Genomic DNA, 14,930 nt, shown 5'->3' with positions numbered 1-14,930 from the left:
ACTAACTTGCTCACATCACAGCCTCTCCAAGCCGGTCCTCGCTTTCTCCTACTCTCTCCACCCCTGTCTTTGTGCCTCGGGCGCCTTCCAGTCTCCGCGCCCTGTCCTCTCATTGGTCCAGCGCCCTAAGTCCCGCCCCCAAATCCTGGGGCGGGCGGAAGGTTTTATTCCTACCCCTTCCGTTGGGTACACTGCCTGAAAGTGAAAGTGAGTGGCTCAGTCGTGTCCGACTCTTTGCGACCTGTGGACTGTAGCCCACCAAGCTCCTCGGTCCATGGGATTCTCCAGGCAAGAATACTGGAGTGGGTTGCCATTTCCTCCTCCAGGGGATCTTCCCGACCCAGGGATGGAACCCAGGTCTCCCAGATTGCAGGCAGACGCTTTAACCTCTGCACCACCAGGGAAGCCCTTAAATACAAGAATCCAAGTACTAACATCAAAGATTTCAAGGGAGGAAAGGAAGCCAGGTTGAAAGAAGAAGAGGGAGGAGGCGGGAGAGGGGGGGCCGAAAAGGGTGGCCTTACAGATGTCTCCTGCCACCTACAGATGCCCAGGCGTTATAGGACTTTTCCCTGGTTCTCCAGAGAAGGGAGGACTGGAACTCGGCCCTACCAGAAATCAGACCAGACCAGAACCAGAATTCGATTTCTCTGCCAAGAGGAGGTGATCAGTCTCCAATCCTCAGCTCAGGCTGAGGGCCCTTCGAACAGATTCCTGCGTCCAGGACCAAGCGACTAGAAAAACAGGGAAGGATAGGAAGGGTTAAGGAGAGGAAAGAGAGAGGGAAGGGGAGAGAGGTCAGTAAAGTCTCTTGTTCCTTACTGGTCGGGGCACTCTGGCCAGTTGTCCGCGTCAGGAGGAGACCAGGGACCAAAGGATCCCAGTTGCGGCTGCTGGGTCTGGTCCATTGGCAGGCAAGCTGGCCCCTGAGTACCCTGAGTGGTCAGGATGTCAGTCTCAGCGAAGAAGAGTCCCCGCCAGAGTCGCCATTTGTTACAGGAAGGCGGACCCCTTCCAGGGCCCGAAGCTGGGCTCTTGTCTAACACTTGTCTTGTCTGAGAAGATACATGTGCTGACAAAGCAAGGGATTTTATTGGGAAAGGGCACCCGGGTGGAGAGCAGTAGGGTAAGGAAACCCAGATATTTCAACCAATGGAAGCCAACCTACTCAGCCAATGGGGCTGGAGCACTTAATATAAAGAGTGTGCTGATGCTCCCCAGTGGAATCTCCAGGTGGTGTCTGCTCAGCCACTGGCACCTCTCTGTGTGGGAGCAGGTCGGGAATGGAAGAAGCTCATCCTGAGTGTTCTCCTGCCTGGATACCCAGCTCCACAAGGCTCAGGAAGACGCCCTTCTCACCACCATGTCTTGTCAAGAGCCACCGAAAAGCTGCTAGGAAGTCGAGCAGGGGTCAGCCCGCAGGTGAAAGGACCAGACAAAGAGGGTTTAGAGGAAAGGTCTGGTGTCAGCTCTTGGGGATGGGCGTGCACAGAAGACAGTATGGACCTCTCTTTTCCTTTTTTTTTTTTTCAGTAGCTGCAACAGGTCAAACGGGGCCCAGCATCCCTATCATGTGAGTGCCTTTGGTTTGGATCTGGAAGAGGAAGGGAATTGGGACCCAGAGATGAAAAGCAAGCTGCACGTGTCAAGTGTTGCCTCATGGGACTGACAGTTGTTGACCAGACACCCTGGCTGGGCCCTTGAGAAGGAAAAGAGGCCTGGGGAGGCAAAAGCGAAAGAGCATAGGCGAGCATGAAGGATCCCCTACTCTTCACCCACCTCCTAAATTGAGGCTCTTTTCTTTCTCTCCTCTCAGGCGGCGTTTCACAATTGATTTTGAAATCGGGCGTCCCCTCAGCAAGGGAAACTTTGGGAATGTGTACCTGGCTTGCCATTTCATTGTGGCCCTGAAAGTTCTCTTCCAGTCCCAGATAGAGAAGGAAGGGCTGGAACATCAGCTGCGCGGGGAAATTGAAATCCAGGCACACCTACAGTAAGGACAGTCTCTGTAGGAATGAGATTCCCATGCGTTTTTCCCCTCACAGACTTCCAGATGGAGCTATTACCCTCCTCGCCCCAGCACAATTTGCCCCTTTGTGTGCCCAGTCACTTGTAATAGCATCATGAATTGGGCCTCAGGGAGGAGTCTTGACCCTTCCTCCTTTTGTCCCCCAGACACCATAGTATCCTTCGCCTGTACAACTACTTCCATGACGCACGCCGGGTGTACCTGATTCTAGAATATGCTCTAAGGGGTAAGCTCTACAAGGAGCTACAAAAAAGCCACACGTTTGATAAACTGTGTACAGCCACGGTGAGGCAGAGGAGGCTGAGGGCTAGGGTTCATGAGTTTCCTGTGGGCTGATGGGGGTCACTGCCTATGGCTTTCATGAGGGTTCAGATTGCTTCTTTTTAAAAAAAAAACTTTTATGAATTAATGAATTGATTTATGGCTGTGCAGGGTCTTTGTTGCCATGTGGGACTTTACTTGCACCGGCTTCTCATTGCAGTGGCTTCTCTTGTTGTGAAGCATGGGCTCTAGGGTGTGTAGGCTCAGCAGTTGTGGCACACTGGCTTAGTTGTCCTGTGGCATGTGGAATCTTCCCGGATGGGGACTCGAACCTGTGTCCCCTGCATTGGCAGGTGGATTCTTTACCACTGGACCACCAGGGAAGTCCTGAATTGCTTTTTTCTGTCAGTTTTACATAGTGACTCTTATACCCTACAATTTTACCTTTGGATACCCTATGGCATCACTGACTCAATTTGAGTAAACCCCGGGAGTTGGCAATGGACAGGGAGTCCTGGCATGCTGGAGCCCATGGGGTTGCAAAGAGTCGGACACGACTGAGCAACTGAGTTGATAATTACCCCCGGGATATTAATAAGTAGTGTGTAAAAGTTTGCATTCTTTGGTTGTAAGCATTACCTTATGGAAAGAAACATGAAAGGCTCTGAGGAAGTTCCCTGAATAAATGAATGAAACTGACTTAGAAAGCCAGGGATTTTGGGAGGGCTCCGGGTGGAAATGACAGCCGTCATCACCCCATGGCCGGCTTCATTTCCAGACTGCTTTTTCTTTGCTCACACAGGTAATGGAGGAGTTGGCAGATGCTCTGACCTACTGCCATGAAAAGAAGGTGATTCACAGGGATATTAAGCCAGAGAACCTGGTGCTGGGGCTCATGGGTGAGGTGAAGATGGCAGACTTTGGCTGGTCTGTGCACATACCCTCTCTAAGGTAGGACGGGTGGTGGCACCCTGGGTGCCAGTTAAGAATGATCCAATTTAATTCATTTCACATGTAAGACCCAGCTACAAACCTGGGTTTGTATTTCAATGCTGCCTTTTGAAATGCATATTTTAACAAGTACTTGTAGACTGAAAGAACGTGGCTTGACTATATCTTCTATTTTTTAATGTTTACATAAAATTTTGCCAATAAGTTTCCATGTAAGTACATTAAGCATGATTGTGCCATAATTCCAGGAACTTTACTCTATCAGTAAACTATAATTAATTTACCTTGTCCCTCTTGGTGGACCGTCAGTTTGTTCCAAAACTTCCTGGATCATAACTGTAGGAAGAATCTCAGAATATGCGATTGTTGGTCCCAGGACTTGCCTTCTTAACCTTAATTCATATGAAAACTTGGTGTTTCCAAGTTCCTGTGCTTGAGAGGGGATTGCCTAGGACTGGATGCTGGGGAAGGACAGTGTCCCTTCTACTGAGCCTCAGCTTAATGTTCCTTTCTCTAGGAGAAAGACAGTGTGTGGGATGCTGGACTACTTGCCCCCAGAAATGATTGAGGGGAGAACATACAATGAGAAGGTAGATCTATGGTGCCTGGGGGGTGCTCTGCTACGAGCTGCTGGTGGGAAATCCGCCCTTTGAGAGCGCCTCCCATAGTGAGACCTACAGACGCATCCTCAAGGTGGGATGGCCACACTCTGGGCACTCATGCAGGAGCTGGGGGTAAGAGGTGGCTGGGAGCCTGGGGCACACACAAAGGTGGTCCAGTATGATCCCAGCCAGTGCCTTGAACGGACCAAGGAAAGTAACCATACTTCTCTTTCTTCTCTGGCCTCATCAGGTAGATGTAAGATTTCCTGCATCAATACTCAGGACCTGATCTCCAGGCTTCTCAGATACCAGCCCTGGGAGTGGCTGCTCTTGGCCCAGGTCTTGAAGCACCCATGGGTCCAGTCTCACTCTCAGAGGGTGCTGCCCCCAGCTGCTCAAATGGCTTCCTTAGCCCTGTCCACCCCTATTCTTTTGTGATTGCTTGTGGAACACCCTGGCTCTGGTATCTTATCTGTCTTTTGTTTCTTCGCTTGTAAGATGCATCATGCTAGTTCATAAGGGCTTCCCTGCGGCTCAGCTGGTAAAGAATCTGCCTGCAATGCGGGAGACCTGGGTTCAATCCCTGGGCTGGGAAGATTCCCTGGAGAAGGGAAAGGCTACTCACTCCAGCATTCTGACCTGGAGAATTCCACAGACTGTATAGTCCATGGGATTGCAAAGAGTCGGACATGACTGAATGACTTTTAGCCTTAATAAAGGCCAAATCATTTTATTTATTTTTGGCTGTGCTGGGTCATTGTTGCCTAGGATAGGCTTTCTCTAGTTTCCACCAGCAGGGGCTACACTTGACGTAGTGTGCTGGCTTCAGTAGTTGTAGCCCATGAGCTTAGTTGGTCCTCTGCATAGAATCTTCCCAGACCAGGGATAGGACCGGTGTGCCTTGCACTGGCAGGCAGATTCTTATCCACTGTGCCACCAGGGAAATCCAAAGCTGAATCATCTTGTACCAGGTCTCTTTATTTAAAAAAAAAAGTATTTATTTGACTGCGTTGTGTCTTGGTTGAGATCTTCACTACATCATGCTGGATCTTTTGGTTAGGCATTGGTTTTGTGGTGGCAGGAAGGCTCTGGAACACGTGGGCTTAGTTGCTCCTGCTCCCCCACTCCCTCCCCCACCCGCCCTCACCGCCCCACCTCCGCACTGGGATCCTAGTTCCCTGACCAGGGATGGGACCCTCATTCCCTGCATTGCAAGTTGGATTTATTTTTAATATATTTATTTGGCGGCATTGTGCCTTAGTGGCGTGTGGGAGCAGGTTCCCCTAGAAGGGATCGAACCCAGGCCCCCTGAACTAGGAGCCTGGAATCCTAGCCACTGGACCACCGGAGAAGTCCCACCAAATTATTTTTAGAATATGCTTTTACTAAGTCTAGGTTGGTAATTTCACTTCTTTGAAACCAGTAAGCAGCTCTCCTCCAAAATCAGAAAACTTAACACAACTTAAAAACGACAGATATGCTTTTAATCAGCCGTGTGCCAAAAGGAGCCGTGTGCCAAAAGGAGCCGCAGCTGGGGAGGTGATGCCGAGTAAACCTTTGGCCCTCGAGCAAGAGACGTACAGGCAGAGTTTAAGGCCACGCACAGCGGGGCGGGAAGATTTGGGACTCACCACGCCGCCCTGGTGGCTCAGACGGTAAAGAATCCGCCTGCAACGCGTGAGACCTGGGTTCAATCCCTGAGTTGGGAAGACCCCCTGGAGAAGAAAACGGGTATCTACTCTAGTATCTGGCCTGGAGAATTGCATGGACAGAGCCTGGCGAGCCGCAGTCCATGGGGTCGCAAAGAGTGGGGACACGCACGACTGAGCGACTTTGACTTTCACGCCGCCCGCCCTACTGCCCAACATTTGACTGAATGGGTCAGGAACTCTTCCGCCCGCCCTCATCCTAGTTACCCGGAAACGCAACATTCCGGTGGGTCCACGACTTCGACGCGAGGCAGCCCACCGGAATTTCATCACCCCGACTACCCGCCCACTCCCGGAAGTGACGCACGGTGGGGTTGCCGGAAGAAGTGGCGAAGTTACTTTTGAGGGGAACTCAGTCGCCGCGGCGTGCCAGGGGCTACGGAGAAGAAGGAAGAAAAGGCAGAGCGAGGGGACGGAAGCAGGTGCACTCAAGTGTGGGGCGACGCGGGAGGAGCTCTGGGCCTGGGGCTTCCCGGCGTTCCCCGCGCTGCTTGGCTCAGCCCCCTTCTCTCCTTCCACCCTCTCCCCTCCTAGTTCGCGCCGCCTCCCGGCTGTTTCCAAGGCAACGGGAGTAGGGGACCCCCCCCCCCGAGAGGCCGCCCACGAGACCCTCGCGCGCAGCCATGAGCCCCGCCCCCTACTGCTGTTCGGAGAGAGGCGGGACCTGGAGAGAGGTGTGAGGGCGGAGCATGATGGGAGGAGGTCGGGGGTGCCTTGATGGGCGCAGATGGGGCGGGGCCTAGAAGGAAAAGATGTGGGCGGAGCATGATGGGAGGAGGTCGAGGGGCCGTGATGGGCGCAGATGGGGCGGGGTCTAGAAGGAAATGATGTGGGCGGGGCATTATGGACGGAGCTGGGGTCCGAAGGAGAGATGGGGATGCTTCCTCGGCGGAGGTGGGGTGAAGCTGTAGGGGAAGGAGGAAGTGAGGGCGGAGCTCTCGAAGCCGAAGGGATAGTGTCTGAAAAAATCCGGTGGGGGAGGTCTGGAGTGGATGGAGCCTAAAAGAAGGGGGCTGACACCAGGGGAGGGCGGGGCTTGAGACCCAGCTGAAGGCTGTCCTAGAGCAGAAAGGGGGCGGGCCCTATTAGGACTGGATAGGAGGGTCTGTAGGCTGGCAGAGACTGGGGGTGGGGTCTGCGCGAAGTAGGGGAGAGTGTGAGAGATGGAGGAAAGAGAGGTCCCCTCATTAAGACCTGTGGCTGGCCTCCTCTGACCCTCCCTGGCCCCACAAGGCTCTCGGCCCCCCTGTATCCTGCAGGCTGCTCCGTGACCCCACCATGTCCACCCCCACCACGAATTCCGTGGACACCCCCTTGCCTGGTGAGTGACCCCCCCTTCCCCAAACACAGCTATTCTCCCATCAGGTTATTGTCAGCCGAAACTCACTGTGTCTCCCTCTCCCAGGAAATGGCCCCAGCACCCCCTCTTCTTCACCTGGGGGAAAGGAGGATGGTCCTGAACCATGCCCTGGAGGGGCAGATCCTGATGTCCCAAGCACTGATGGGGCCGACTCAGCCTCCGTCGTGGGTGAGACAGGGTCCAGGGACATGGGTTGGGAGTTGGTATAGAGGCTCAGAGAGGAATCTAGAAGGAGAGAAAGATCAGAAATGGGGATGGCCAGCCCCAGCGTCTTGCTGACTTTTTTCTTCTGTTTGTTCTTGGTACTTCTTATTTTGACCCATTCTTTGGGATTCACTGACACACACATCTTTCCCTCCGAATCACCGTCTCTGTGGGTCCCCCTCCACACTCGGATTTGTTGCTTCTGATCTCTCATGGACCTGTCCCTCTGGCTGCTGTTTATCCCTGTGGTTCTGTCTCATGGCTTCTGTCCACCCATGCCAGTCATCCTAGACACAGCAGAGGAGCCGGAGCGCAAGCGAAAGAAGGGCCCAGCTCCAAAGATGCTGGGTGATGAGCTGTGCCAAGTGTGCGGGGACACAGCCTCTGGCTTCCACTACAACGTGCTCAGCTGTGAAGGCTGCAAGGGCTTCTTCCGCCGAAGTGTGATCCGAGGCGGGGCCGGGCGCTACGCCTGCCGGGGCGGTGGCACCTGCCAGATGGACGCCTTCATGCGGCGCAAGTGCCAGCAATGCCGGCTGCGGAAATGCAAGGAGGCAGGGATGCGGGAGCAGTGTGAGTCCTGGGGAGGGAGTGGGGCCAGGCCAGCCCCTGCCCAGCCCTGGGACCTCTGCTGAGGCCTGTGTCTCCCCACCAGGTGTCCTCTCCAAAGAACAGATCCGGAAGAAGAAGATTCGGAAGCAGCAGCAGCAGCAGCAGTCGTCACCCACCGGGCCGGGAGTCAGCAGCAGCAGCCCAGCCTCTGGGCCTGGGGCCTCCCCTGGAGGGTCTGACGGGGGTGGCCAGGGCTCGGGAGAAGGTGAAGGTGTCCAGTTAACAGCCGCTCAGGAACTAATGATCCAGCAGTTGGTGGCAGCCCAGCTACAGTGCAATAAACGCTCCTTCTCCGACCAGCCCAAAGTCACGGTACGGCCCCTTCCACAGCTTCGAGGAACAATTCACCCAGTGTGCTCAAGTCGACAGGGCCACAGTCCAGGGCACAGGGAGAGAATGAGGCTCCAGAGAACAGGCACTTTGAGACGGGGTAGCCTTGGGCTCACGGGAGACGTCCTAATAGTAACCTGCCCGTCCCCTCACCCCCGTGTCCCCAGCCCTGGCCCTTGGGTGCAGACCCGCAGTCCCGTGATGCCCGCCAGCAGCGTTTCGCCCACTTCACGGAGCTGGCCATCATCTCCGTGCAGGAGATCGTGGACTTCGCCAAGCAGGTGCCTGGCTTCCTGCAGCTGGGTCGCGAAGACCAGATCGCCCTCCTGAAGGCCTCTACCATCGAGGTAACGGCCAGCCTGCCCAGCCTCGGGGAGGCTGTTCCATCCTGCCCTCAAGGAAGTCCCGAGATAAACCCCAGGAGAGATGTCGGGAGGATAAGGACAAAGCAGACTCTATGCCTTTCCCTGGTGGGGGTGGTATTCTCCAGGAGAACCTCAAATGCTAAATAAGTCATCAGAGCCTCCTGTGAGGTGAGGAGAGAAAGGAAACAGGGCCTGAGATGGAGAATAATTGAGGGTTGGGCTGGAGGGCCACGCTTCAGGGAGCATGCTGACAAGGCTTGTTCAGGGAGTTGATGTTTGAACCAAAACTGTGGTAATGAATAAGTGCTGAGTGTCTAGAGTACGCCAGGCCCTATTCCCAGTGCTGGGGGCGTGGTGGTGAATGGAGCAGACTGAAAGAAAGCTCTGCCCTGTGCCTCGTAAGCACTTGGGGAGAGTGTCCTGAGTGGAGAAAGCTGGGGGTGCCGAACCTGGGGAAGGGAGAGAGCTAGGAGTGTCCAGCGTGCTGGCTGCAGGCCCTGTGGCTGAGAGATGATGGGGTGGGGTGGAGACGGGCAGGGGATGATCCCAGCAAGATGGGGCCCCCCCGTTCAGGCCAGCAGAGGAAGGACAGTGGCTGAGGGGCCACAGGGCTCCTCCAGCCCCTGCCCACCCCTCTCTCCTCCACCGCCCTCAGATCATGCTGCTGGAGACGGCCAGACGCTACAACCACGAGACTGAGTGCATCACTTTCCTAAAGGACTTCACCTACAGCAAGGATGACTTCCACCGCGCGGGTACGGCCAAGTGCAGGCTGGGCAGTGGGGTCCCTGCTGGCCAGGAGACCCAGGGCCTCACATCCCTGTCTGAGCTTCCATCTCTTCACCTCCAAACTAGGGTGAGGGCTGAGCCCACCCACCTCACAGTGAGAGCTAAGACCACAGTGAGATGATTGAGCCCTGACCCTGCACAGGGGGGACATGGTGCAGAATGCGACAGGGGTATGTTCTGTCACACAGGACATCTTGGTAGGAATTAAGGAAAGACATACTTTGCTCCCCAGCCCTGGTCTCATGTGAGGGAGGCTGGATCTCAGTCCGTTGGGAAATACATAACCTCCCCAACTGTACAGGGCAGACCTGGTCCCTGCCCTCCAAGAGCACTTCCCTGGGGATGGGAACCGAGGCGATGGGCTTCTGGAGAGAGTGTGGCTCAGTGGGACCAGAGGAAAAGGGAGGTGGGGAGTAGTGTTAGTTACCAGGGAACGCAAGTGCAGGGCCTCTTTCTCTCTGCCTCTGGGCGTTCTCAGAGAGTCCTGCTTTCTCCCGTCATCTCTCCATGGGGCACTTCTCTATACTCCTGGACATCTGCTCCTCACCCCATCTTTCCTTCGTCTTATTTCCTGGCTCTCCCAATACTCAGGGCAGTCCCAGTAACCCTTTGAGTATAAGCTTGGCAGGGGAGCACTAGGGGTTGGGAGAGTGTTTCTGGCAGGGGTCTCAGCATGTGCACAGGTCCTGGGGTGGGGAAGAGCGGGTGGTTTTAAGGAACGACAGGGAGGTTCCGGCAGCTGCAGCACAGTGCAGAGGTTGGTTCCTCCTACCGCCCCACCCTCTGCCACTGCCAGAGTCCAGGCCTCAGTCGGCCCTTCTGGGAACATTGCAGGGCCCCTTGCTGGGCTTCTGCCTCCACCCCAGCCTGGTGTGTTTGTTCACAGTCATCGGAAGGATCCAGTTAACAACCACGTTAGTTCACGTCCCTCCTGTGCTCAGCACCATCCGTGGCTCCCATCACACTAGGAGAAAAGCCAGAGTCCTCACCTGGCCCACAGGCCCTGCAGGGAGTGGCTTCCTTCCTCCCCGCCTGCACCTCCCGCCCTCCCCTCACCCTCCCCCCGCCCTCCCCTCACCCCCCCAGCCGCCGTGGCCTCCCTGTTATTTGAACCCACCAGTGTGCTGTCGCCTCACAGCTTCTGTTTGCTGGTCCCTCTTTCCAGAACTAGATTGACCATCTCGTCCTAGTTTGCTTGGGGCCTTCCAAGCTTTTCTTACTTTTTTAAGATTTTGTTGTTTTTAGCTGCGCTGGGTCTTTGTTGCTTTGCGTGAGCTTTCTCTAGTTGCTGTGCGTGGGCTTCTCGTTGCGAGTGTGACGGGCTCTAGGCAGTTGGGCTCAGTAGTTGCAGCGCGTGGGTTTAGTTGCCCTGCAGCATGTGGTATCTTCCTGGCCAGGGATGAAACCTGTGTCCCCTGCACTGACATGTGGATTCTTACCCACTCTGCCACGAAGCAAGTCTCCTGAGCTTTAATACTTAAAGTCCCAGGGCCTAGGAAGCCTAGTCCCAGGCAAAACAGACTGGTAGCACCCTCCCTGGAACACTCGCACAGCCTGGTAACTCCCTCCCTCCCCTCTTTCAAGTCGGACACCCTGCAGTGAGGGAGGCCTTCCGACACTCACCTTGTGGTGACCCTCACGTCTAAGATATGGATGTGATTCTCTCCCTGTTACCCTCCCCTGCGTTACCTGACCCATAGAACTAGAGTCATCTCACAGGGTGGATGGCGCACTTGCAGACCTGTCTGGTATCTGTCCCTTCAGGTCCCAAATGCAAGTGCCACGAGAGCAGGGGGCTTTGTCTTAGAAACGTCTCTGCCCGGGACCTGATGTGCAGTGGGTGCTCAGTCAAGTCTGATGAATGAATGAGTCACACCTGGAAATGAGTTCAGCTTCACTGCGAGAGCAGGGGGTGCCACCTCGGGGTGATGTAAGGTGACCTGGGATTAAACATCTTTCCTTTTCCAGAGGAGAGGTACCAGGAAGGAAGCGAAGAGGGTGACAGGGTGGTAGAGACTTCTGAATAAATGTTCACACTTATTACTCATTGCTTCATTCAGGCAAGACATACGGCATACCCACGACGTGCCAAGCCGTTGATGGGCAGTGGGGTTACAGGGTGACCAGCACTCTCTACTTGCTGTTTCCCTCGCTCTGCTGACAGTGGGCAATGCCAGTGGCCAGGCATGGGGCCCAGTTTTAGGTCAGAGTGTTTATCAGAGCCAGTCTCCTGTCTCCACAGGCCTGCAGGTGGAATTCATCAACCCCATCTTCGAGTTCTCGCGGGCCATGAGGCGTCTGGGCCTGGATGACGCCGAGTACGCCCTGCTCATCGCCATCAACATCTTCTCAGCTGACCGGCCCAACGTGCAGGAGCCCAGCCGGGTCGAGGCCCTGCAGCAGCCCTACGTGGACGCGCTGTTGTCTTACACACGCATCAAGAGGCCACAGGTACCGGAGCCCGGACCCTCCCAAGGAAACCTAGACCTGTGTAGGGTCGGCTTCCTTCATCCCTGGCTCGCCCCAACAGCTGAGTTCTGCTCAGTGTCCTCTCAGCAGCCTGTCCTCGAGGCCCCTGTCCCATCATCAAGGAGTCAGGCCAAGTCCTTGCCCAGGGGCCCCCACACTGCCTCTCCAGGGTGGGGGTCCTCCTGGTGGGCCAGGTGGGCCGCCCAGCACCCAACCCCTCCTGTCTCCTTGCAGGACCAGCTGCGCTTCCCCCGCATGCTGATGAAGCTTGTGAGCCTGCGCACGCTCAGCTCCGTGCACTCGGAGCAGGTCTTCGCCCTGCGGCTTCAGGACAAGAAGCTGCCGCCTTTGCTGTCTGAGATCTGGGACGTCCACGAATGAGGGGCCCGCCCCACTGCCCCGCACACCCCCAATGACTGGACACCGAGGTGGGAAGGGACCGGACCTGCTCTGGGCTCCCGCCCTGCGGCTTGGAGCTAAAGCCTTGGCCCCCTGCCAGCCCTCAGGATGAGCCCCAGTCGGGGTCCAGGAGCCTCCCTGCCTGCCCACTGAGTCTTCCTGGGAGGGCTGGAGGGGGTCACGGGTCCTGAGCTCTGACCTCTCCCAGCACTCCCAGCTGCCCTCCCCGCCCAGCTTATGCCTCAAGCCTACCATACAGTGCACCTTGAACAGAGGCAGGAGGGCCTGTGGCTCTCCCACAGCCCGAGAGACCACAGGCTCCCCGCTCTCCTCCTTTTATTTAATAAAAACTAAAAAAAAAAAAAAAACAAAAACAGGAAAATAAAGTATGACTAGAAACTTGCTCTGATTCAGAATGAGTCTGAGGTGGGAATGGGCTGCCAGAGTCTTCGTGGACCCCAAACCCCCAGACCTGGTGCTGGACTAGGGAGGGTTCAGGGTGATATGACTAGGCGCTTTGGGGGCCCAGGAGAGGCCCTGACAACCTCAGGGTCATCTGGTGGTTGGAGCCTGCTCCTGAAGGTCAGGGAGGATTTAAGTGGAGGAGGGCATGGAGCTTTCATTCAATCAGCAAGTATTGGCTGAGGCTGCTTTGTGGGCCAGGCACTGTGCTGGCCATTCTCAGGACACAGATGTTATTCATTCGACAGATTCTTATGGAGCATTTGTGCGGTGCTGTGGTTAGTCACTGAGTCGTGTCCGACTCTGTGACCTCATGGACTGTAGCCCACCAGCCTCCTCTGTCCATGCGGATTCTCCAGGCAGGAATACTGGAGTGGGTTGCCATGCCCTCCTCCAGGGGATCTTCCTAACCCAGGGATCAAACCCAGGTCTCCCGCATTGCAGGTGGATTCTTTACCATCTGAGCCACTGGGGAAGCCCCATGGAGCATTTACTATGTGCCAAATACACTCTTAGGCACTGGAAACATCTGTGAACACGATAAAGTCTCTCTTTGCAGCCACCGTGGAAAACAGTATGGCGGTGTCTCAAAACACTAAAACTAGAGGAATTCCTTGGTAGTCCAGTGGTTAGGACTCTAGGGGCCTGGGTTCGGTGCCCGGCTGGGGAACTAAGATCCCACATGCCATTTGTTGGGGTAAAAAAAAAGCTAAAACTAGAACTCTGTCACAGGACTCAGCAATCCCACTCCTGGATATATATTCAAAAAACCCCAAACACTAAATTTGAAAGGATACACGCACCTCAATATTCGTAGCAATATTATTTACAATGGCCAAGATACGGAAGTGACCTAAGTGTTCATCAAAAGATGAAGAAGGTGTCATACGTACATACAGAATGGGATACTATTTAGTCATGAAAGAGTGAAATTTTGCTATCTGCAGCAACATGGTTGGACTTGGAGGGCATTGCTGCTGCTGCTGCTGCTAAGTCGCTTCAGTCGTATATGACTCTGGGCGACCCCACAGACAGCAGCCCACCAGGCTCCTCCATCCCTGGGATTCTCCAGGCAAGAATACTCAGTGGGTTGCCATCTCCTTCTCCAATGCATGCATGCATTCTAAGTTGCTTCAGTCGTGTCCGACTCTGTGTGACCCCATGGACAGCAGCCCACCAGGCTCCTCTGTCCACAGGATTCTCTAGGCAAGAATACTGGAGTGGGTTGCCATTTCCTTCTCTATTGAGGGCATTATGTTAAGTGAAATAAGACAGAGAAAGACATATACTGTGCATCATTTACATACGGGATCTAAATACAAACTGGCAGAGGAACCAGAGATCAAATTGCCAACATCCACTGGATCATGGAAAAAGCAAGAGAGTTCCAGAAAAACATCGATTTCTGCTTTCTTGACTATGCCAAAGCCTTTGACTGTGTGGATCACAATAAACTGTGGAAAATTCTGAAAGAGATGGTAACACCAGACCACCTTACCTGCCTCTTGAGAAACCTATATGCAGGTCAGGAAGCAACAGTTAGAACTGGACATGGAACAACAGACTGGTTCCAAATAGGAAAAGGAGTCCGTCAAGGCTGTATATTGTCACCCTGCTTATTTAACTTATATGCAGAGTACATCATGAGAAACGCTGGACTGGAAGAAACACAAGCTGGAATCAAGATTGCTGGGAGAAATATCAATAACCTGAGATATGCAGATGACACCACCCTTATGGCAGAAAGTGAAGAGGAACTCAAAAGCCTCTTGATGAAAGTGAAAGAGGAGAGTGAAAAAGTTGGCTTAAAGCTCAACATTCAGAAAACGAAGATCATGGCATCTGGTCCCATCACTTCATGGGAAATAGATGGGGAAATAGTAGAAACAGTGTCAGACTTTATTTTTGGGGGCTCCAAAATCACTGCAAATGGTGACTGCAGCCATGAAATAAAAGTTATGACCAACCTAGATAGCATATTCAAAAGCAGAGACATTACTTTGCCAACTAAGGTCCATCTAGTCAAGGCTATGGTTTTTCCTGTGGTCATGTATGGATATGAGAGATGGACTGTGAAGAAGGCTGAGCGCCGAAGAACTGATGCTTTTGAATTGTGGTGTTGGAGAAGACTCTTGAGAGTCCCTTGGACTGCAAGGAGATCAACCCTGGGGTTTCTTTGGAAGGAATGATGCTAAAGCTGAAGCTCCAGTACTTTGGCCACCTCATGCGAAGAGTTGACTCACTGGAAAAGACTCTGATGCTGGGAGGGATTGGGGGCAGGAGGAGAAGGGGACGACCGAGGATGAGATGGCTGGATGGCATCATGGACTCGATGGACGTGAGTCTGAGTCAACTCCGGGAGTTAGTGATGGACAGGGAGGCCTGGTG

The 14,930-nt window shown here is 54.2% G+C and overlaps 1 protein-coding gene and 1 pseudogene across 3 annotated transcripts; both read left to right on the top strand.

Moving 5' to 3' along the window:
- The first annotated feature begins 1,478 nt into the window (after positions 1–1,478).
- On the top strand, positions 1,479–6,270 carry LOC120873085 (annotated as a pseudogene).
- On the top strand, positions 5,824–12,483 carry NR1H2 (nuclear receptor subfamily 1 group H member 2). 3 transcript variants are annotated; one of them, XM_040252118.1, is made up of 10 exons: positions 5,824–5,951; positions 6,087–6,226; positions 6,812–6,873; positions 6,958–7,080; positions 7,399–7,689; positions 7,772–8,040; positions 8,226–8,405; positions 9,079–9,178; positions 11,455–11,663; positions 11,916–12,483. In XM_040252118.1, the coding sequence occupies exons 3-10, from the start codon at positions 6,831–6,833 to the stop codon at positions 12,060–12,062; spliced, it is 1,362 nt and encodes a 453-aa protein (XP_040108052.1). In that variant the 5' UTR covers positions 5,824–5,951; positions 6,087–6,226; positions 6,812–6,830; the 3' UTR covers positions 12,063–12,483. The 3 variants fall into 3 exon arrangements, with proteins under 3 accessions (XP_040108052.1, XP_040108053.1, XP_040108051.1); XM_040252119.1 differs by having other exon boundaries at positions 5,843–5,974; XM_040252117.1 differs by lacking the exons at positions 5,824–5,951; positions 6,087–6,226 and adding an exon at positions 6,234–6,446.
- Positions 12,484–14,930: the final 2,447 nt, after the last annotated feature.

The sequence above is a fragment of the Oryx dammah genome, unplaced genomic scaffold, assembly GCF_014754425.2.
Source record: "Oryx dammah isolate SB20612 unplaced genomic scaffold, SCBI_Odam_1.1 HiC_scaffold_13, whole genome shotgun sequence".
NCBI classification, from domain to species: domain Eukaryota; kingdom Metazoa; phylum Chordata; class Mammalia; order Artiodactyla; family Bovidae; genus Oryx; species Oryx dammah.
This window is presented reverse-complemented; position numbering and strand designations above follow the sequence as displayed.